Source organism: Pristiophorus japonicus, chromosome 5 (assembly GCF_044704955.1).
Source record: "Pristiophorus japonicus isolate sPriJap1 chromosome 5, sPriJap1.hap1, whole genome shotgun sequence".
NCBI classification, from domain to species: Eukaryota; Metazoa; Chordata; class Chondrichthyes; family Pristiophoridae; genus Pristiophorus; species Pristiophorus japonicus.
Genome location: NC_091981.1, coordinates 94415352 through 94439545, shown reverse-complemented (window position 1 = coordinate 94439545; position 24194 = coordinate 94415352). Strand labels below are relative to the sequence as shown.

Sequence of the window (24194 nt, the reverse complement as noted above, 5' to 3'; positions counted from 1 at the left end):
GTCCATATCGGGATCAATGAAATCGGTAGAAAGAGGGATGAGGTCCTGCAGGCAGAATTTAAGGAGTTAGAAGAAAAATTAAAGAGTAGCACCTCAAAGGTAGTAATCTCCAGGTTATTGCTGGTGCTACGTGCTAATGAGTACAAGAATAGAAGGATAGAGAGGATGAACACGTGACTGGAGAGTTGGTGTAGGAGGAAGAGCTTTAAATTGCTGAGGCATTGAGACTGCTTCTGGGGGAGATGGGACCTGTACAAACCGGACGGGCTGCACCTCAACAGCACTGGGGCCAATATCCTCGCAGAGAGATTTGCTAGTGCTGTTGGGGAGAGTTTAAACTAGCTTGGCAGGGGGATGGGAGCCCGAGAACAAATTCAATAGGGAAGGAAGTAAAGCTGAAATTGGAAAGCAAGAATGTAGAAAGTGAATCTGTAAGACCGGAAACAAGGGTTAGTAAGTAGTAATCAAGGAGGTCTTCCTGTACTAAATGCAAGGAATATAGCGAATAAGGCGGATGGGCTAAAAGCACAGGTAGACACATGGGAGTATGACATTATAGCCATGAGAGAGACATGGCTGAAAGAGGGGCAGGTTTGGCAGCTAAATATTCCTGGCTACAGGATTTTTAGACAAGACGGGGGGGGTGGGGGTGTAAAAAGGGAGGCGGGCGGGTCGCGGTATTGATTAAAGAAACTATTAAAGCTGTGAGGAGGAATGATATGTTAGAGGGATCATCAAGTGAGGCTATAAGGGTCAAATTGAAAAATAAAAAAGGGGCAATCACACTGCTGGGCGAGTATTATAGACCCCCAAACAGTGGAAGAGAGATAGAAGTGCAAATATGTAGGCAAATTTCTGTGAAGTCCAAAAACCATAGGGCAGTAATAGTAGAGGATTTCAACTATCCGAATATTGATTGGGACAAATAAAATGTGAAGGGTATAGAGGGTGCGGAATTCTTAAAATGCATTCAAGAGAACTTTTTTACTCAGTATATAGCAAGCCCAACACAGGAGGGGACAGTTCTGGATTTAGTTTTGGGGAATGAAGCTGGGCAGGTGGAAGGGGTATCAGTGGGAGAGCACTTGGATGCCAGTGACCAGAATTCAGTCAGATTCAAGGTAGTTATGGATAAGGACAAGGATAGACCAGGAACAAAAGTTCCAAATTGTGGAAAAGCTAACTTTGCTAAGTTGAGAAGTGATTTGGCCACAGTGGACTGGAAACAGCTACTTGAAGGTAAATCAGTGTCGGAACAGTGGGAGGCATTCAAGGAGGAGATCCAGAGGGCTCAGGCCAAACATGTGCCCTTAAAGAAAAAGGGTGGGAATAATAATTCTAGAGTCCCCTGGATGTCTCGGGACTTAGAGAGGAGGATAAAGAAAAAAAGGGAAGCGTATGTCATATACCGATTGGGCTCAATTTTCCCCGATCATTTGCGCTATTATTTTGCCGCACGCCGTTTTTTTTGGTGCATTTACTTTTTTCCAAGTTTCCCCCTGCAATCTGCGCTGGCGTAACTGACTTAGTTATGTTTTTCTAGACCAGTTTTTTTTTTAATGTCATAGTTCCCTCATGTCTGTGCCGGTTTTTTCAATTGTTCGCAGTTTGGCCAACAATTTTTCCTCTTACATCAACATCAACATATCTGGCCACTCCTGAAAAACCTTCTGGTGAGTTAAGAAAACGAATGCACATTCACAAATCTGCGCTGAAAGACACCATTGTTTTTAAATCAAAGATTTTGGAGGGAGTCAAGAACAGTCAAAATCAATAATAAAGCTCAAATTTTTTTTAACCTGTCAACATAGAGGTGTACATTTGTTGGATTTCAGAAGTTTTCTCATTGTTTTACTCACTCACACACCACCATCGAACGCTCTTGAAGCAGGGCTGGAGGGGCGTAGCTTTGGCCGGCAGAATCGGCCTCACGCCTGGACACAGCAGCTCGCAGCTCGGCTACAAAACAAGCCATGGGGGAGGGGCGGGAGGAGAGAGAGCGAGGTGCCGATTGGAAGGCTTGGAGGCCGGGAGCGAGGTGCCTTCGCACTGAAGACTGCAATGAGTGGGGGAGGGGGGTGGTGGGGTGGGAGCGAAGAGGAGAATTCACAAGACTTAAAATTAGTTAAAGGGTGGGGGAGGAGAGAAGTCACAAAACTCCAATTAGTTAAGGGGGGGGGGGGAGAGGATAAGTCACAAGACCTTTGGGTGTGGTCCATCCATACAGACCTTGGGGAGAGAGAGAACTGCAAACATGTCCTGCCTGCCTGCCTTCCTACCATTTTGAGCTTCTTTCAAAGGTTAAATTTAAGTATGGGGGCAATACTGACAATGCCATACCTTGTGCGAGCCTTCTGCATCATGGTGCTATGTAGGAGACAATTGATTTGACTTCATCGCATCAGGAACATCAGAGCCCGTAGGGTGCTAGGCAGGAGGCCTTACCCACCTCGGCTATATCGAGACAGGTGTTCGTATCTCCACCTGAGTGATGCAGACTGTGTCAGAAGGCTGCATTTCCGCAAATAAGTTGTAAGTGAGATCTGTGAGTTGGTCAAATCAGACCTGCAATCTAGAAGCATCAGGAGGACTGCTTTGTCAGTTAAGTGAAGGTTATAGCTGCACTTTCATTCTATGCCTCCGGATCATTTCAAACTGCAACTGGGGATGTGTGCGCCATCTCTCAACATGCAACACATGTCTCCATTTGCCAGGTCACGGTATGCGCGTAGGAATGACTTCATAAAGTTCCCCATGACTGCCCAAGCAATCCATGACAAGGCTGTGGGCTTCTCCAGGATTGCTGGCTTCCCAAAGGTACAGGGCTACATTGATTGTACCCACATCGCCTTGTGAGCACCTTTGGAGGATTCTAAGATGTGCAGGAACAGAAAAGGCTTCCACTCCATTAATGTGCAGCTCGTGTGTGATGATGTTCATCATATCATGTCAGTCGATGCAAGATACCTTGGCAGCACCCATCCAATGTGTTTATCTAATGCGACAGCGTTATATCTGCCATATTTCAGCAGCAGCAGCCATAAGGGCAGAGCTGGCCACTGAGAGACAAAGGGTACGTCCTCGCCACCTGGCTCATAACGCCCCTACGTGTAACCCGGACGGAAGCTGACCCATTAGTACAACATGTCGCACATTGCGACGGGCAGCATCATAGGGGCCAAGTTTCGGCCTGAGTTGCTCCTGTTTTTTTGAAGCAACTGGTTTAGAATGGAGTATCTTAGAAATTTGAATTCTCGGCATTTAGTTTGCTCCAGTTCTAGTCAGTTAGAACAGTTTCACTTTGGAACAGAATTTTTTTTCAAAAGGGGGCGTGTCCGGCCACTTACGCCTGTTTTCAAAGTTTAGGCAGTGAAAACTTACTCCAAACTAACTTAGAATGGAGTAAGTGAAGATTTTTGTACGTTCGAAAAAACCTTGTCTACATTTTAGAAAATCAGGCGTAGGTTACTAATCAGGCGTAGGGAAGGGGGGGGGGGGGTTTAAAGGGAAGTTTACAAACATTAAACACTTCAGTTTTACAAATAAAGAGCCATCATCAATAATAAATGAAAAATACATCAATAAATCAACCAATAAATCTATCAAAAAAAATTAATAAAAAATAAATAAAAAAATAAAAAATCAATAAATAAAACATTTTCTACTTACCGACGGCAGCACCGGGAGTCCTCCAACAGCGTGCTGGGATGCCACCCAGTGTGTCTCTGTCAGTGTCTCTCACTCTCTGGTCTGTCAGTGTCTGTGTTTCTGACAGCGAGGGGAGAGGGAGAAGGGGGGTGTGGGAGGGGAGGGGGAGGAAGTGGGGGTAGGGGAGGAAGGGGGGTAGGGGGAGGAAGTGGGGGGAGGGGGAGAAGGGGGATGGGGGAGGAGGAGGAGGAAGAGGGGGAGGAGGGGGGTGGGGTGTGGGAGGAGGAGAGAAGGGGGTGGAGGAGAAGGGGGGAGGAGAAGGGGAGAAGAGAGGGGGGAAGAGAGGGGGAGAAGGGGAGAAGGGAGAGAGGATGGAGGGAGGGAAGGAGAGAGGAGGGAGGGAGGGAAGGAGAGAGGAGGGAGGAAGGGAAGGAGAGAGGAGGGAGGGAGGGAGGGAAGGAGAGGAGAGAGGGAGGGAGGGAAGAAAGTAGAGAGGAGGGAGGGAGGAAGGGAAGGAAAGAGGAGGGAGGGAGGGAGGGAGAGAGGAGAGGGGTGAAGGAAGGGAAAGAAGGAGGCTGAACGGCCGGGCCCAAGACTTCGGGCTGGATTTACAGGTAGGTGGCGTCGGGTCTCGGGGGGGGGGTCGTGGAGGTCCGGGGGGGGGGAGGGGAGGGAAGAGTCGCGGAGGTCCAGGGGAGGGGGGTAGTCGCGGAGGTCGGGGGGAGGAGTCGCGGAGGTCGGGGGGGGGGGAAGAGTCGCGGAGGTCCGGGGGGGGTGGGGGGAAGCAGAGGTCGAGACACCGGGGGCGGGGGGGGGAGCCTTATCCACGCAGCCCCAGTGAGGCCATTCGGCCAGGGCTAGGGGCTGCGTGCTTCGGGCCCCTCCCACAGTTTTGGGCACCTGGAGCTACTGCACATGCGCGCCCACTGTTTTCAGCGCAGGGACCTGGCTCCGCCCCCCACAGATCGTGCTGCGCCGCGCCCAGGTCCAGAGGACCTGTAGGGAGCCAGAGAATAGGTAAGTTTTTTTTAGGCGTACTTTGTGGCGCGAAAAATGGGCGTCCAGGAACAGCGCAGCCCGAAACTTGGGCCCATAGAGAGGACCACTGCCATATGTTTCCATGACTGGACCATTCTGGAGGCTACTTGCTGTACTCCCCTGAGATTGTCGGTCAGTTCACTGTTGTGTGCTGCATGCTGCATAAGTTAGCCATCATGAGGCAGCAGCAGCTGGTGGTGGAAGACCCACCTGCGGTGAGAGTGGTTGATGATAATGATGTGGAAGATGCAGATGATGAGCAGGAGGAGGAGGATGACGAGGATGAGGAAGCCATGCAAGTGCCTGAGGCCAGAGCACGACGGCGGAGGGCGTGCCATTGTGCTCCTTTAACGATTGTTCGAGCCTTGCGCCAGCAGCTCATCCTGAGGGCTCAGTGACAACTATTCCACATGGACATGTTTACTGTTTGGAGCTGTTCCGTAATATTGTGTATTGTTAATGGAACATGATTCAGTTTTAACGTAAAATATATTTTATTCAAAAGTTTACAATGTAATTAACTTAACTTTAATAACATTATTCTTGTATCAAACTTTACTTTAATATCACACTTTAAGATCACTTGTAAACTTGGAAATTTACATAACTTACAAAAAACTTTTAATTTGAGAACAGTTACAACAGTAACAATAATAATAATAACAACAACAACAACAGCAGCAGCAGCTAGGAAAGGCTGCACCCATCTCTCCTCCCCCTTATTCTAAGACCACCCGCTGCGCTTGGTCTTGGATACCCCACCACCCCTGCCCGCAGGCGGTGCGCAGTGTTTCTGGACTTGGTACCAAGCTTCTTCTTTCTAACATCTCGGGTACTGTGCACCTTTTGAGGGGGTGGGGGGGGGGCCGTCGGAGTCAGGTTGGAGGGCCCAGGCAGCAAGTTGTGGGCCCGGCTTGGGGCTCTTCAGAGACTGGTGTGGGGATTGGAGTGGGAGTGTCAGTCGATTCTGTCAATGGGCGCGGGGTCTGTGCGTGTTCCCTTATTGCAGCAGCTAACTCCAACATGCCGTCCTGCGCCCTGACAGTGTCTCAACGACCTGCAACATTCCCTCCCTCATGTTGAGCAAAATTGTCTGAACTACCTGCAACATTCCTTCCCTCGTAGTCAGTGACCCCATGGTTTGCACTACCTCTGACATTCCCTGCCTCATGGCCACTATTCCCTCACTAATGGTCCCAGATATCGTTCCCATTTCTCGTGTCATTGCTGTTACTTCTCCCAACAGTCCCGCCACCCACTGATGGCGTCGGGTAAGGTCAATGCTCTGCACACTCAATGACATCATCTGAACCACATCCGTTGGATCCTGCACCACAGGAGGGCGTAGTTGAGCTCTCCTTCCCCTCCTCCCCACGGGTGTGGCTTGCACCCCACCACTTGGTCCCGCAGCCAGGAAAGGTGGGGCTCTTGTTGTGCCTCGCTGCACACCACTGGGACCCGCAACCTCGGAAGGTGTGAAACCATGGAATGCCCCACCAACACTCAAACTACTAGTCACGGAAGGGGCTGTCACCTCCATGAGCGGCACCTCCTCCAAAGTCAGTACAACAGTGGGAGCTTCATTCAGCTCCATCCCCTCCCCTTCACCCCCATGTTGGTCTGGAGGGTTTGAAGAGATTGCAAAGTTTCTGTTTAAAGAATGGACTCAGTCGAGAATATTTTGTGGATTTTATTTTTTCTAAGGGTATTTTCCCTGTGCTGGGGTCGGCCTGTGCAGATACGTGAAAAAAATGGTTTTGTTAAAACTCCAGAGACTGCATGGCAGTTAGCTGTGACAAAAGAACTGTCAGTCATCCAGAACGGGTTTGCCTGCCCACCAGTCCCAGCTAAAGAAGAGAGGCGGGGGGGGGGGCACTGATAAAGCCAATCTAATATGCAAAAGCACTTCTCACCTCCATCTCAGAAGGAAAGCAGAACAATGAACCCACTAGCCTGGCCAGCCAAAGAGGAGCCAGGTCTTTCCCAACACAAAGACTGAGCGAAATGAGTCCAATACACATGGGTTGAATGGCCCATCACTGACTAAGTACCCGTGCTTAGAAACAAAAGGATTTTAAAGATTGGCGGGAAAGATAGGGGGTAGCACGACTCCCATAAAGACAGGGTCTTTCCACTTTATTTTTGGAGTGAAGCTTGGAGTTGTATCTAAAGAAAGCTCTCTCTCCCCCTTGCTCTCGCTCCACCAAGATCGATGTACCAGAGGAAGAAGCCGCAGTTCCGTAGACGAAGCCACCGAGACTGAAAACCAGCCGTCAGTACTTCCCACAGCTGAGCTGAGCAAGGGAACCAACTGTGGGTGTAGTGGTGAGCATGATTGTGAGTGTCCCAAACCGGTAACCAGAGAGCCAGGCGAGCTGTAAAGGGCTCAGAGTTTTCTCAGAAGTGAAGCTTTTCAGGGCTATTCTGGGGAGGGTAATTCATTGGTAGGGATGGAGTTAGAATCCACCAGGGAATTACTGCATGTTACTTGGTCTCATTTCTGTACTGTATGTATGCTGTTTGTAACCTGGATTTTATTCTCCACTGAGACAGTGATTTTGTTTAGTAGTGCATGTTTCAGCCAGTGTATGTTAGACCAAATAAATATAAGTACGATTTTTCACTGAAACATTCCTGTCCGTAACTTATTTCATTTACACTCTGAATAATAATTCCCGGGTCTAGAACTTTCGTAAGGCGGGGGCGATTCGAACCGTCCGTCTAGCAATTCGGCTAGGATCAAAACCGCTTACAGGTTGGATTGGAAGATGTTCTCCTCTTCAGGCTCATCCGGGTCAGAATCTTCTTCTGCATCATCAGGGTTGGCCTCGAGTTCTGCAAAATATAACAGAACCGTCAAATGGTTAGCAGCAGAGAAGGGGACAGAGTGGGTGGCATGAGTAGGCTCACACATCACATGCCAGGCAGCAGGCTGATTTGAAGGACCACAATGAATTTGCAGACTTACCCTCTCCCTCGAGTGTGGGCCCAGCTTGTGCAGTACTGATTGCTTTTTTCCAGGCAGCACCCATCAAAGCAGCGACCCTCTCTTCCAAGGGTGTCAGTGGGTGCAGAGTTGCTGGGCCTCCTCCTGTTCGAGTTCTTTCCCTTTTATTATGTGCCACCTTCCTCTGCAAAGATGAAAATGCAACTTTTTAGAGAAGGTGTCTTTCTGCTGGGTGGGAGATACAGATGGTCACATTTACAATTGCAATTCCATTGAATAAGTGAAAATATTACTTACACTTACTACTTGACCAAGGTCCTGCCACTTCTTTTTACACTGGCCTCCAGATCTCGTTGTGTGAGGTAGACTGGTTGGGCCGGATGCTCTTTACCTTTCTGCCATTGTTCACTGGTTTATATGTAACCTTCAGGGCTGCTGACCGAGGGCTGTGTGGCTCTTTGTCAGCCAGCGCGGACACGATGGGCCGAAATGGCCTCCTTCTGCGTTGTAGATTTCTATGTTTCTATGACAACCAGTATTGGACCCTGATTTGCCTAAATCATGAATAGACTCATGCCTGCTTTGGACAACAACACTACTCACTTGTTTTGAGGCCTGCTACAAAACTGTGCCGGGGCTGATATTAGCGAGAATGGGACAGCCAGTTTCGGTCCACTATTGCCCCGTTGCTTCCTGAAAAAGGAGAAGAAAATCACCCCCAGCATGTTGGACGGCACACTGGGATTTAGAGGAACAAGTAGAAAATTTCAAAGGATGACTGGCTATATTAGCAATGATAAAATAGAGACAAGAAGGACTGCAACAGAGAATCAAAGTGGAACAGCAACTAGAGGCAAGAAAAGCATAACCTAGGTAGCAAGTTTTTTCTTGTATTCTTTCGAGAAGCATGAGGAAGGTACTATAAAAATCTTCCCAGAAATTAGAGCAGTATTCAAGTGTTGCAAAAAATTAGGCTTTATAGAGATACGATATGGACAACAGAGTTTTGGATGAACACAAATTTTTGGAAGGTGGAAGCTGGGAGGCAGGCCAGGAGAGCGTTGGAATAGTCAAGTCTAGAGGTAACAAAGGCATGGATGAGGGTATCAGTAGCAAATGAATTGAGGCAAGTGCGGAGACAGGCGATGTTATGGAGGTGGAAGTAGGCGGTGTTGGTGATGGAGCGGATATATGGTTGGAAGCTCATCTCGTGGTCAAACATAAGGTTGTGATCAATCTCGTTCAGCTTTAGACAGTTGCCAAGGATGGAAATGGTGGCCAAAGAATGGCGTTTCTGGCAGTTATCAAAGACAATGGCTTCAGCCTTCCCAATATTTAGTTGGAGGAAATTTCTTCTCATTCAATATTGGATATCGGACAAGCTGTGTGCCAAATCAGAGACAGTGGAGAGATCCAGAGAGGTGGTGGTGAGATAGAGTCGAGTGTCATCAGCGTACATGTGGAACATGATGTTATATTTTTGGAAGATATTACTGAGGGGTAGCATATAGATGAGTAATAGAAGGGGGTCAAGGATAGATGCCTGGGGGACTCCCAAGGTAACGGTGTAGGAGTGAGAAGAGGAACTGTTGCAGGTAATTCTCTGGCTATGATTCGATAGACATGAATGGAACCAGGCAAGAGCATTTCTACCCAGCTGGAAAATGGAGGAGAGGCGTTGGAGGAGGATGGTGTGGTCAACTGTGTTGAAGGCCGCAGACAGGTCGAGAAGGATGAAGAGGGATAAGTTATCACAGTCATAAAGGATGTCATTTGTGATTTTGATGAGAACCGTTTTGGTACTGGAAGGGCCAGAAACCTGATTGGAGGGATTCAAATATGGAATTGCGGGAAAGATGGGCACGGATTTGGGAGGTGGCAACACATTGGAGAGGGAAGTGAGGTTAGGGATGGGCGGTAGTTTGTAAGGACAGAGGGGTAAAGGGTGTTTTTTTGAGGAGAGGAGAAATGACAGCAGATTTGAAGCAGGGGTGGAGGAGTAACAGTACCTGAGGAGAGGGAACTGTTAACAATATCAGCTAACCTTGGGTCCAGGAAGGGAAGTTGGATGGTCAACAGTTTGATCAGAATAGGATCGAGGGAACAGGAGATGGGTCTCATGGACAAGATGAGCTCGGAGAGAGCAGGGCAGGCGATGGGATAGAATCTAGAGAAAGATGAGAGTTCAGGGCTAGGGTAGCGGGGAACATTGGGGTAGTTTGGCCCAGTGGGCTAGGGGAAGGGAGTGAAGCAGCACAGGCAAATGAACGGATAGACTCAATTTTTGTGACAAAAAAGTTCATGAGTTCCTTGCACACACTGTTGGCGGTGAGGGTGGAGGAGGCAGGGAAGAGAGGTTTAAGAAGACAGGGTTGTGGTGGAGAAGAGAACCCGGATATTATCGTTGCATTCCTGGATGATCTTTGAATAGTGGTCAGTTTTAACAATGGAGAGCATAACCCGATAAAGCTTTCTGTGGTCTAGCCAGATCTGGTGATGGATGCTTAAACTAGTTGTCTGCCAAAGACCGTTTAAATCTGTGTCCTTGGACTTAAGGAGCAGAGATGAGAGGTACACCAGGGGTGAAGAGTAGGGTGAAAGAGAGTAATAGTTTTAATGGGACAAGTGTGGTGGAGAGGGTGTGATTTAGCAAATCGGTAGCTGCAGAAATGTCATGATGCATTGTAGGCCAAAGGCTAGATCTTTTTGAATTTGAAAGTGCGGTGGTAAGTGACTTGAGGGAGAGTGACTAGGGGCAGACAAAGAAAGAAGTGGGGTTGGGAGGGGGAAGCGGAATATAGGTTGAGTGTGATAAAAGAGAATGATCACAGATTACCTTATCAGTGATAGTTACGATGGAAGTAGCGAGGCCACGTGAGATGGCAAGATCCAAGGGGAGGCTGTGTATATGGAGGGAGAGATTTTGGGAGGAAAGGAAGGCAGTGAACTCAGAGGAGCGAGCATGAAGAGTTGAGATGGAGGTTGAAATCAGAGGATGAGAAGTCACTCAGGGCAAAGGCTGAGGCTGAGGTCGTGTGGTGGCTGGGGTGCAACGGCCAGCGCACGTTAAAAAAATCCACGCACAGGCGTCTTCCACTCTTCAGGATGTAGTTTGGGATCTGGAACATCATTGAAACACCTGTGAACTCATCCACTTTCAGCATGGAAGCAACTCATCCTCGTTTCGAGGGACTGCCTATGATGATGATGAGGGAGGAAAGCAGACATCTCAGTGAAAAACTTGGTGTGATACTTGGGTGGTGGTACAGAACAAGCATTTTAAGTGACAGGCATGAGGGGTGGAACAAGGCAAGATGTTGAAAGGAAGAGAAGTTGCCAGAGGAGTAGGTAGACAGACCAAGGTATGATTTAAGAGATAAGGGCTGCACCACCACCGCAGCAGTTTGAGCAGGACAAGTGGTGGAAATTATAACTAGTCGGGGAAGCTTCATTAACGGGAAAGGTGTCATCACACCTCAGCCATGTCTCCATCAAGGCCACGATGTCAATGTGACCATCCATCATAAGCTCCTGGATGGCAAGGGCCTTATTCACAAGTGAATGTACATTCTGGAAGGAGATGTGGAGAGAGATGATGATCCACTGACAAAGTCCACCATGTCAGTGCTGGAATCAATGAGAGGGACAAGAAGGAGGTTGGCAAGATTAGCCCCTGGCAGGTGCGCAGAGCAGGAAGGGCGGGGAGGGAGGAGAATAGGGCAATTGGGGTTGCTGCTCGTTAGGTGCCTTGTGGACCTTTCGGAGGATGCCAAGAGAGGCACAGAGAGAAGCTGTAGGATTATTTAAAAGGGAGTCAAGCCTGGGATGGCAACAGGAGAGTAGGAAAGATGATGAGTGCTGAATAATTGGGTTTTTTGAGGGTAGAATACCCGAGGGCTGAGCAAAGAAAGGAAACATGGTGGTGGGAGGAGTAGAGAGCAAAGAGTAAAAAGGGAGAGAAAAGGGGAAATGGACGTGACAGGCTTGCGTGCAGAGCAGCAGCCAAAACACAGGCGCTAACAGATATGGGGAAACTAAGCTACATAGGCATGGTTACATGCTAGTTCAAGATAGCTAAGTTTTGAAATGCACGGGAGTAAAGAGGAGACAATGGGAGCTACATTCAATAGCCGCCGAAAGCAGGGATCACAATGCACAATTAATCCATGCCCATTGCTTCTGATGCATGCAAGAGCTGGAGCGTTGAGCTCCAAAATGGCAGCGCTGGCATCAAATCAGTGTTGCGTATTGATTGATATCACGATCTGCCTACTCTGTATACCTCTGGCACCGCTCTCTGCGCCCACGCTAATGCCCTACCCAAGATAACATCCGACACAGCCCACACCAGAATTTGTGTGAGAGCTGCGGATGCCATTACGGAACCAAAACATCACCTGTAGTGCCCAAACAATGGGCGCTACGGAGCCAACTTTTGTGGCCAACACGTGGGAAAAACTAGATTTAAAATCAGGGGGCTGATAAAGTTGATATTGGTTGGGTAAATTCAGCGACAATCATTTGTCCAGGTGCCGAGACAGGTGAGTGAGGCCAGAGACTATCTGACGGGCAGAACAATGAGGTTTGTATTTCTAATAATTTAAATATTATTGTGGCCATATTGAAACAGCTGTTGCTGGAGCCTATTTTTCCACATGAAGGCAAGACAGCCACTTGTGCCTGTAGATCCCCTAGGACATTTTCATCGCCTAGAGTACTTTTCAGGTATGCACATAATTCTGGAATTTGTACTGCTACAAGACAGATCTGCAGCATTTTGATGGAATTGCCTGCACAAATTACTTTAAAGTTATAGATCACCAGAGCATCCCATGATTCATGAGAAGCTTACTGAGGCAGTTTTAGCAAAGGAAGAGATGTCATGAGTTCTATTTGACATCAGATGAGATAGTAGAGCAAGATATCAAAAAATGAACGACTAAATAAATGAGTTGAACCAACAAAGATAAAAGATGGCAGCTGCTGGCTGGACTTACGAAGACATAAAAAAATGCATTATCAATTAGTTAAAAGATTCCCAATTCTTCACTGAATGACAAGGAAAAGATCAAGATAGAGTAAATCAACACTGCATTTGAGAGGCATGAATGTTGTGTGCACTGAGTGTATACAGTCTGATGAAAAAAAAGAGTGGATAACAGAGCAGAGAATACCTGAGTTGATGAGAAAAGAGTTAGAGGCTGAACCATTAACTACAGCGATGTCAAGGCAATGCTAAATGAATTATCAAAGTGTTCAGGGGCAGAGGTCCATACATAGGTAACTCAGAGGAGGTCAATAGTGCATGCTATATTGAAGGCCATACTGGCACATGGATCAGTCCGAAACTTTAGAAGTGGATGATTTGAGAATTAACACCAACTTTCACAACTTTAGAAAATTCAAGCAGAGTGCCGGGCTGAGCGACCGCGGACAGGACCCTGCGAAGAAACCAGATCTGAAGTGAGAACAAGAAGGTAATTTATTTTTTATTTTTCACTCAGCCACGTCACCTTTAACATCCGCTCGGGTAGCGGCCAGCCGACTGATCTGCACCTCCTGCAGCTATCGGTGGTTTTGCCCGGCGCTGCTGCAGGGTGTGAAAGTGAATTTCGGGGCCGGGGCTCTAAAGGGGCAATGAGCGTAATGATCTCCGGGCGCAGGAGATTGGGGTGCAAAGCTGTAGCGCCGCCGCTAAACTCCTGCCCAATATGGCGGGAGTCATTTCCAGCGTCACGTCCGGGCGGTAAGACCCAGGAGGGACACTAAGGGGAGGCGCAAATGCACTGAATTTCTAACCCTATAGTCTTTTCCAATCAAAAACCCTTCAGAATTTTAAAAGCCTCCTTTAAATTTCTTCTTGGTCTTCTCTGCTCCAGTTGAAATAGTCCTTGGGTTGGATTATGGCTTTGCTCATTTTGGGACGGTGATGGCGGCGGGGCGGTAAAATGTGCGCCCGGGAAAAGTTTGCGCCTCAGTCAGCAAAATTGGGCAGCTGAGCCCTAAGTGTGGGCCAGAGTGCTAAGGGAGATGTTGCATTAGGATAGTCGCTTGCTCAGCCGGCCTAAGCTAAACAGTTGGCCTCGGAGCGCTCAAAGAGAGGCCTCGGGAGAAAAAAAAACCTGAAAAAAACCCACCAAAAACATTCCCAATAAATAGCTCACTCCACCTCAATATAATTCGCAAAAAAAACCCCATCACACTTACCCAAGGTCGACATTACTTATCTCACTGCTGTTACAGGTCAGACCACCTGCTTTCACAGGCGGTTCCAGCACGTCGCTCTACAGAGCACTACGGATCGGGCAGAAGGTAAAAATCGAGCCGATGTTGCAACCAGGGCCATTGCTCACTGGCTCGCTTCTTCCAGGCAGTAATGCTCCACGCCCCGCCACAACTGGCCCCAAAAACCCCGGCGAGGCGCTGGAAGAGCTCAACGCCACCATTGCCACCCCTCCAGGGCGAAAACAGAGGCAGCAACAAACCAAAAATTCAGCCCTCTAGTATCTCAAGTTTATCCACATAACTATAGTTTCCCATACCTGCCATCATCCTGGTAAGGTTTGTCTATGCTGTATAATCTCTGTGGATTTAATGCCCTATTACAAGGTGCACAATCTACACACAGTGTTCCAACTGTAGCTTCCCTAATGTTCTGAACAAATGTATTAATACTTCTTTGCTCTTGTACTCCTTTTACTTTCAATATATATTTGAACCCCTAGATCTCTCTATTCACCCACACCCTTCAAATCTTTCCAGTGAACATATACTTGTTCAGTATGTATTACCTCACACTTATCCACGTTGAATTGCATGTTCCACTTGTCCTCCCATTCTGATAACCTGTCTGAACACTGCTTTCAGGCGGCTATCAATGATGCCCAAAAACAACAAAGACCAATATGGTGGCAGCCATGCCGACTGCACCCAGAAATTGGTATATGTTGTGCTGGTTGTACTCTGGAGATGATAAAAGATTATATGGGTTTTAGCAGCACTGGATGAAGTGGGGGCAAAGGCAGACAATATTGTGGAGGTGCGAATAAGTGGTCTTGGTGATAGGTGTGATGCGATTCTTCCCAGCGAGGCATAACTGAGTTGAAGAACTCAGTAAGGTAGGGGGAACTGAAGCTGTGTCTTCCCTCCCCATGGGTCCAGGTGCCTGTTGTATCACTCCACACGCTGAAGCTATATTAATGATTTAGACTTAAATGTAGGGGCCATGATAAAGAAATTTGCAATGATAAAAAATTGGCCGTGTAGTTGACAGTGAGGAAGAAAGCTCTAGACTGCAGGAAGATGTCGACGAACTGGTCAGTTGGACAGAAAAGTGGAAAATTTAATTCACTTCAGAAAAGTGAGAGGTGACGCATTGGGGAGGGGCATAAAGGCAAGGGTATACAAACAAATGGGAGGATACTGAGAGGTGTGGAGGAACAGAGGGACCTTGGAGTTATGTCCACAGATCCTTAAAGTTAGTTAAAAAGGCATACAGAATGCTTTCCTTATTTAGCCGAGGCATAAGATATAAGAGCAGAGAAGTTATGCTAGAACAGTATCCAACACTAGCTAGGCCACAGCCTGAGTAATGCGTACAGTTCTGGTCACCACATTACAGGAAAGATGTGATTGCACTCGAGAGGAGATTTACGAGGATGTTGCCAGGACTGGAAAATTTTAGCTATGAAGATTGAGGTTGTTTTCTTTGGAACAGAGGAGGTTGAGGGGAGATTTAATTGAGGTGTATAAAATTATGAGGCACCTAGATCGAGTGAATAGGAAGGACCTGTTTCCCTTAGCAGAGGGATCAATAACCAGGGGGCATAGATTTAAAGTACTTGGTAGAAGCATTAGAGGGGAGATGAGGGAAAAAAATTCGCCCAGAGGGGTGGTGGGGGTCTGGAACTCATTGACTGAAAGGGTGGTAGAGGCAGAAACCCTCATCACATTTAAAAAGTACTTGGATGTGCACTTAATGGCCTCAATTTTGGCCGAGCCCGTTTTTCGGTGCACTTACCAGAGTTGCGCCGCTTATCTACATTCCGAGGTGCGCTGAAAAATTTTGTTGCCACTTTGGCCACTGACCGGCCTCTTCACTGCAGTCACACAGTGTGGCCAGTCGAGTCGGGGGTGGAGCCAGCGTTCTGCGTCAAAAACTGTGCCGCGACGTTTGCACGTGCGCAGTGGAGTCCGCTGGCGATGTCTGCGCATGAGCAATAGCGCTGCGAGTCTGCAACAACAGTAGGTCTCTCTCAGCTTCAGAGCGTGGCAATGGGCTCCTTCAGATAAAGTTCTCTGCATTTATTCTGCCTCCTTCGTTGGGCTAGGAGCGGGCAATGAAGAATTATGAGGTTGATCAGGGGTCTGTGAGGAAACACCTGAGAAACAGGCTTTTCAACTTGGTGGTGATCTTAGCGAGATATACAAGATTATAAATAATAGAAAATGTAAATCCAGAATATTGCTTTAAAATAAATTGGAAACATAAGACGAGGGGACACGAGTTCAATCTGGTAAAAGGTAACTTTTTGGCTGCTATCAAAGTTCTTCGCACAGTGCATGATCAACACATGGAATCGGACTCCCAGGCATAGTGGTGGAGGTGAAAAGTCTGGGTGGCAGGCAGGAGCACGGTCAGTTCTCCTGCCTGCCCCTATCTCTGGCTGAGTGGCCTCCCAGTGTGACTGATCTCTTAGTGCTAAAAAAATCGTAACTAACTCAGTCACGCTGGTGCAAATTGATCGGGGACAATGGAGATTTTTAAGTTACGCCAGAAAAACCAAGTTACTCCCAAAAAAACGGAGCAACTCCTGGCTAAAATTGAACTCAAAGAGCCGTGACCTACAGGGCTGGAAGGTGGGATTAGGCTAGGTAGCTCTTTTCCGATCGACACGGACATGATGGGCCAAATGGCCTCCTTCTGTGTCATAATTTTCGATGATTCTAAGCTAGTTCTCCCACAAACATAAAGCAGATGCACAGAAAATGAGTACTTTCCTGTTCGCATTGTTATTCACCTCTCACTTAAAATAATTTGAATGAAACAACAGACAGGATACTGAATTTAACTTGAACCTTACCGGTGATGCTGTGCAGCCCGAGAACTAAGAATCAAAAATCCAAATCCAGCGAATGATGCACTCTGCAGTGACCAACAAGCTATGGCAAACCCGAACCATTCCATTATTTCTCCAAGAAAGTTGGCACAAGACACATATTCAAACATCCCTCCTTCAAAATATCAAAAAAAATATTTACAACAATATAGTATAACTTACCATTAAATCTTAAAGGCCTAATAGAATTTTTTTTTAAATCACTCACCCTGTGGGATCTTATATCCTGTTTCACCAGGTTTTCGTAGTTTTCTGAGGATATGGTCAGAATGCAGGTTTACTGACAATCCAAAAAGCCAGAGTGTGAAGCCTAAGAATAAGAGCTTACATTTAATAATGACTAATCAAATTCCTCTTAACTGCTCAGTTTCTATTTTGTGTGAGAAACAAATAAAGAATAGTCAGCAAGGAAAAACAAGGGTTGCAGATGGTTCTAGAAAAAGTAAAAATAGGTTGTACAAATATTTGTATAATTGAGCAAAGTTTAAATGCTATTGTCACTTCATCGGGTCTAGCACAGGTACCAAGGCCACTAAATACCCTTGTTTAGCGCTGTGATGTATGCACCTGTGAGTATGCTCACAGGTTTGTAGAGCTGTTGCGCCCTATGCGGAGGGGAGCGGGCAGGTCGGAAGGCCACCTCGTGGGCCTGCTCCTGGGCATGGCCAAGGTGGCCATCAGCCAGTCCAGGCAGTGGCGGTCGTTCAGCCCGACTGCCTGCCCCTCTTCCGCGAGAGGTGGGTGCCGGAGGGACTGGAGTGTATCATCACCCCCGGCAACCAAATTTTAAAGTTCAATTTGTTTTATTGCCGGGTTTTTGGTGTCCTTCGAGTCAGGGGGCACTTGTATAATTTGCCTCTTGGTGCCCTAAAAAAAAACAAAAAAAAAAGCACTTAAAAAGTGTTTGGAGTATCTCCTTCCTTTAATCAGGAGGCACTTGAGTTAATGTTTATTTTTTGTTCTCAACAAAAGAGTTGTAGAGCTGTTGCACCCTATGCGGAGGGGAGCGGGCAGGTCAGCCGGTCCAGGCAGCGGGCGGTCGAGGGGCTCATTCAGCCCGACTGCCTGCCTCTCTTCTGCGGTTACATCCGAGCCAGGGTGTCCCTGGAGATGGGAGCACGCGGTGTCCACCGGTATGCTCGCGGCCTTCCGTGAGAGGTGGGCGTCAGAGAGACTGGAGTGCATCATCACCCCCGGCAACCAAATTTTAATTTGATTATTAGTGTTTAAAGTTTAATTTGTTTTATTGCGGGTTTTAGTGCTCCCCCCCCCCCCCCGCTTTTTAGCCAGGGGGCACTTGTAAAATTTGTGTTTTTTAAGTTCCCTAAAAAAAAATTTAAAAATGGGACATTTGTTTGAAGATGTTTGGAGTGTTCCCCCCCTGCCCTTAAGGAGAGAGCACTTGATTTAACTGATTTTTTGTTTGCAATAAGAGTTGTAGAGCTGTTGCACCTTATGCGGAGGAGAATGGGCAAGGTCGGAAGGCCTCCTCATGGGCCTGCTCCTGGGCATGGCCATGGTCGCCATCAACCGGTCTAGGCAGCGGGCGGTCAAAGGGGTCATTCAGCCCGACTGCCTGCCTCTCTTCCACGGTTACATCTGAGCCAGGGTGTCCCTGGAGATGGAGCACGTGGTATCAACTGGTACGCTCTCAGCCTTCCAGTTGATACCACGGAGGGACTGGAGTGCATCATATCCCCGGGCAACTAAATTTTAATTTGATCCAATAATGTAAAAAGTTTAATCGGTTTAATTTGTTGATTTTAGAGTCCCTTTTAAGGGGGGCACTTGATTTATAGTTTTCACTAAAATAGTGTAGAGCTGTTGCGCATGTCCACTGGTACGCTCATGGCCTTCTGTAAGAGATGGGCACCGGAGGGACTGGAGTGTATCCTCACCCTGGCAACCAAATTTTAATTTGATCTGCTAATATTAAATTTTTATTGTTAATTTGTGGGTTCTAGTGTCTCTTTCATGTGGAAGCACTCAGCTTTATCGTTTATTTTAAAATAGTTGCAGAGCTGTTGCATTGTGAGTGGTTTAGCCAGTCACGTGATGTCCACAAGACTCAATAAAACCCCAGTCAGTTGGGTCTAGGTCATCCACAATGAGGTATGCAATTGCGAGCCTAGTGGATAAAGTGATAATCTATAGTGTGATTATTAAGCGTTGTTAATAAACCAACTAGTTCTTAATAGCAATGCGTTGCTATGAATTATTAAGCAAAGAACACTAGAGGGCTAGACTTTCCACTTAGCTGACTTATCGCCCAAATAATGGGCGATGTTCCAGCATTAGCGATGTTTCAGCTTTCAGGATCGCTGGAAGATCGCCCATTTTTCTAATCGCTACTTTTTGTCTTTTTTGGGGGGAGGGGTCGATAGGTCAGCGGTGTGAAATGGGCCTCGGCGATATGAAATGGGCCTTTGCAATGTGGAAGGCAAGGCGTCCCCAGCAACGGCCTTTCTGCGCGTGCGTTTTTTTTTTGCAAAGGTTTCCCGCGATTTGGGAGGTCAGGGGGTCATCTGGGCATGTGCAGAAGCCAAAGGGAGGGGGAGAGAGAGAGAGAGAGACACAGAGACAAACAGACAGGAGGAGAGATTATTACATAAATATTATATATTATAATATGTCCAACCTAGAGCAAGAGTCAGCGGAGAGTGACCAGGATGTGGAGGGGAGGAAGAGGGCAAAACAATTCTCCGATGAGACCAACGAGACCCTCGTCCAGGAGGTACACTCGCTGTGGGCCCAATTAAGCCGGGGTGGGTGTGGGAAACCTCCACCCTGGGCCTACCGAAAGATTTGGGGCGAGATCGCCGATGTGGTCTCATCGGCGTCCCATGAGGCAAGGGGGTCAGACCAGTGTCACAAGTGCTGGAACAGCCTGGTTGCTTCAGCAAGATTAAGTATGAAATAGATTTTAAATTGTAATGATCCACATAATATGTATCTCTCCCGGATTGAAATTAAGCTGGTTATTCTTGCATATTTCCTGCTAAGATCTGGACAGGGCTTGGAACCTGTGCCCTTTTTAAATCTAATTTTGGCACCGTCTCCTTTTGGGTTACGTTGATGGATGGGGGCGACTGAGCAATGAGGGGTCCAGTCACCTTTATCCAGACAGTGTTAGTCTCCCCGGCTGCTGTCACTTACACAGTGAGCCAGCCTGGACTTGGGGAGAGCTGCCCTGGATACTTTTGGACATAAGCTCCTGTCATTGCTGAGCTCACCAGCGGTCCTGATCCCCCAGCCCCACCCTGTGGGGGCCCTCATGGAAATTGTAGTCAAGGTGTTTTGTGTCAAGCATTAGATCCTAAACACGATCTTATGAAATATTTTATCTGAACGTAGATGTTATAACCATACATCAATTGTGGATACAAACCGTATTAGGATATAACGTTGGAACCTGTTGTTTTTCCATGATAGTACCTGTAAAGTCCTTACACAATACCACAAATCCACACGAGGCACATTCTATAGACAAGGTCACTCCATGACCTGAACCTTTATTCACAGGACCAAGAAGTGATGACCCTGTGTGGGACCTCCCTTTATATACCTGGATCACCAGGTGAGGAGTGTCTCCCACAAGTTCACCACCTGTGGTCAAGGTGTGCATTTCTTACGTAAATACAGTATTGCATTGTTACATAAAGGTTACATACATGACATCACCTCCCCCTCAACATCTTATTGGGATGATAGGTTAAGTCTCTTGGGTGGTCTGCGCTCTCTCGTGGAGCGCCGCAGTTGGGGCTCTGGTGGTTGAGCCTTGGTATGTGTGTCTGTCACCCGTGGTGATTCCGGGCTGACCGCAGGGACTGTGCATGCTGCTGAATATTCTTGTTGCTCGTTCACTGGCGGTGGTGTGAATACCATCTCATGATCTTCCTCCGGTTACTCATTGTCCATGCTGAACCTTTTTTTTTACTTGGTCCAGATACTTGCGGCATATTTGCTCATTGCGAAGTTTAACCACTATGACCCTATTCCCCTCTTTGTCTATTACAGTACCCTCAAGCCATTTGGGCCCCAAAGCGTGATTGAGAACAAATACGGGGTCATCAATTTCTATACATCTCCCCCTTGAATTTTGGTCATGGTACTCATTTTGGGACTGGCGCTCGCCCTCAAAAATGTTGGACAGGATGAATGATGGAGAGCCGAGTTTTGAGTGTTCGTTTCACGAGTTGCTCCGCGGGCGGGACCCCCGTGAGCGAGTGCAGTTGGGACTTATAGGCCAGCAGGAGGCGCAATAGGCGGCATCGAATCCGGAGCATGCCTTGTTTCATGATTTGGACTGCACGTTCCGCCTGGCCATTGGAGGCCGGCTTGAATGGTGCTGTCCTGACAGTGTTATTGCCATTACCTAATATGAACTCCTGGAATTCGTAACTTGAGAAACATGGCCCATTATCGCTAACAAGGATGTCCGGCAAGCCGTGGGTCGCAAAAATCATGCGCAGACTCTCCACGGTAGTAGATGTCGTGCACAAATTGAAAAATAATGCACTCGATCCATTTCGAGCACGCACCAACCACAATGAGAAACATTTTTCCCATGAATGGACCTGCAAAGTCTATGTGAATACGTGACCATGGCCTGGTGGGCCAGGGCCTCGGGCTGAGCGAAGCCTCCCTGCGGGCATTACCTAGCTGTGCACCTGCAAACACAGAGTTCCAGGTCTGAATCAATTCCAGGCCACCACACATGACCGGGCAATGGCCTTCATCAGCACGATGCCTGGGTGCTCGCTGTGGAGTTCCCTGATGAAGGCTTCCCTGCCCCTCTGGGGCATGACTACCCAGCAGCCCCATAGTAGGCAGTCAGCTTGGATGGAGAGCTCATCCATCCGTCTGTGAAACGGTCTGACCTCCTCAAGCATGCTCCATGTGCGGGCGCCCAATCCCCAGTCAGGTCACATTTCTTAATCAAGGACAGGAGGGGATCTCTGTTGGTCCAGATTTTGATCTGGTGGGCTGTGATGGGGGAGCCTACGCTGTCAAAGGCATCGACGGCCATGACCATTTCAGCGCTTTGCTCCGCTGCCCCCTCAGTGGTGGCCAGTGGAAGCCTGCTGAGCACGTCAGCGCAGTTTTCGGTGCCAGGCCGGTGCCGGATGGTGTAGTCATACGCAGCGAGTGTGAGAGCCCATCGCTGTATGCGAGCTGACGCATTGGCATTGACAGCCTTGCTGTCTGACAGCAGGGATATTAACGGCTTGTGGTCCGTTTCTAATTCGAACCTCCTGCCAAAAAGGTACTGATGCATCTTTTTCACCCCATAGACACGTGAGTGCTTCCTTCTCAACCATCCCATATCCCCGTTCAGCTTGAGCACGCGACCTGGACGCATAAGCCACAGGTTGTAGTTGGCCCTCAGCGTTACCCTGCTCCAACACGCACCCAACCCCACAAGACGATGCATCACATGTCAGAACCAATTTCTTACGGGGGTCATACAGGGTCAACAACTTATTTGAACAAAGTAGGTTCTGCGCCCGATTGAAAGCCCGTTCCTCACAGTCCCCCCAAAACCAATCACAACCCTTAAGCAGGAGCATGTGTAGCAGCTCCAACAATGTGCTTAACTTCGGCAGAAAGTTCCCAAAATAGTTCAAGAGTCCCAGAAATGAATGCAACTCCGATGTGTTGCCGGGCCTGGGCGCTCGTTGAATAGCCTCCATTTTGGATTCGGTAGGCCAAATCCCATCTGCAGCCACCTTCCTGCCCAGAAACTCGACCTCGGGAACCAAAAACACACACGTAGACTTCTTGAGTCGCAGGCCTACCCGATCCAGTCGGCGTAGCACCTCCTCCAGGTTGTGGAGGTGTTCCTCGGTGTCACGACTGGTGATGAGGATGTCGTCCTGAAATACGATTGTTCCAGGAATGGATTTGAGCAGGCTTTCCATGTTTCTATGAAAAATCATGGCCGCTGATCGAATGTCAAATGGACACCTGATGTAAACGAACAGTCCCTTGTGCGTGGTGATGGTGGTCAGTAGTTTAGATTCGTCGGCCAGTTCTTGGGTCATATAGGCTGAAGTGAGGTCCAACTTGGTGAACAGCTTGCCGCCTGCCAGCGTGGCAAAAAGGTCCACCGCTCTCGGGAGCGGGTATTGGTCTTCTAGGGACACCCAGTTGATAGTGGCCTTATAGTCGCCACAGATCCTGACCGAGCCATCCGCTTTTAGGACGGGAACGATGGGACTCGCCCAGTCGCTGAATTCAATGGGCGAGATGATGCCCTCTCTCAGCAACCGGTCCAATTCGCTCTCAATTTTCTCCCACATCACATACGGCACAGCTCTGGCTTTGTGGTGCACTGGTCTGGCATCCGGGGTGATGCGTATCACCACTTTGGTACCTTTGAACGCCCCGACAACAGGTTGAAATAGTGACTCAAATTGCTGTAGACCTGTGAGCATGAACTTCGCTCCACAGATGACATGGCGTGCACATCCCCCCATTTCCAGTTCATCTCAGCTAACCAGCTCCTCCCCAACAGTGCGGGACCATTGCCCAGGACAATCCAGAGCGGCAGCCGGTTCACCGATCCATTGTGTGTGACCGCCAACATTGCACTGCCTAGCACTGGAATGATTTCTTTGGTGTACGTCCGTAATTGCGTCTCAATGCGTTCTAGTTTGGGTCTGCTGGCTTTGAGTGATCACAGCTTTTCGAATTGTTGAACACTCATGAGTGACTGGCTGGCCCCCGTGTCCAGCTCCATGCGTACAGGGATGCCATTTAATAGGACTTTCATCATCATAGGTGGTGTTTTGGTATATGAGCTGTGAATGTTTGCCACATGAACACGCTGAACTTCAGCGTCCATTGATTTGCCCCAAGCGTCATCCTGCCTCGCAGACCCCTCATCTGGTTCATCGACCTCGTATATTAGCCTTGTTACAGGCTTTCTGCACGTTCTGACTAAATGGCCACTGAGGTTACAATTTCTGCAGATGAACTGTTGAAACCTGCAAGTCCTGGCAGCATGTCTGTCCCCACACCTCCAGCATGAACTGAGATTCCCATTGTTGTGAACAAAAGAGCTGTTGCAAGGCATTCCTCGCTGACTGCCCCTTTGACTGCTCTTGAGCACCCTGTTAGTGGGTGTCAATTGCCCCATCCCGGATCGCATTGTCCACTGGGGGGGGGGGCGTAAATGTCCATTCAGCCTGCCATTGTCTGTTGGAGATTTACTCTTGGGTCTATTGCTACCTGGGGTGTGTCGAACTGCCCTTGCCTGCGGAGCTCTGTGTCGTGTTTATGATATTGACTCCCTGATCCATCGCCACTTTGGAGGCAGAATTGCGCGCATATATTATCTTGGTTTCCTCCTCCCCCACCATAAAAGTCTGAGCCATCAACGTTGCCACTTCCAAGGTCAAGTCCTTGGTCTCAATTATAAAATCCCAGCATGACCGCTG

General features: G+C 48.1%; 1 protein-coding gene across 5 annotated transcripts in view; it reads right to left on the bottom strand.

Moving 5' to 3' along the window:
• The window catches only part of srd5a1 (steroid-5-alpha-reductase, alpha polypeptide 1 (3-oxo-5 alpha-steroid delta 4-dehydrogenase alpha 1)), a 91212-nt gene that overhangs the window by 5634 nt on the left and 61384 nt on the right, over positions 1-24194 (bottom strand). Inside the window, exons 3-5 of one of the 5 annotated variants that reach the window (XM_070880777.1) lie at positions 16961-17062; positions 16717-16867; positions 15654-15866 (exon numbers count right to left, since the gene is read on the bottom strand). In XM_070880777.1, coding sequence (XP_070736878.1) covers positions 15668-15866; positions 16717-16867; positions 16961-17062 — 452 coding nt within the window. In that variant the 3' untranslated portion in view covers positions 15654-15667. The other 4 variants (XM_070880780.1, XM_070880778.1, XM_070880781.1 and 1 more) reach the window with 4 other exon arrangements.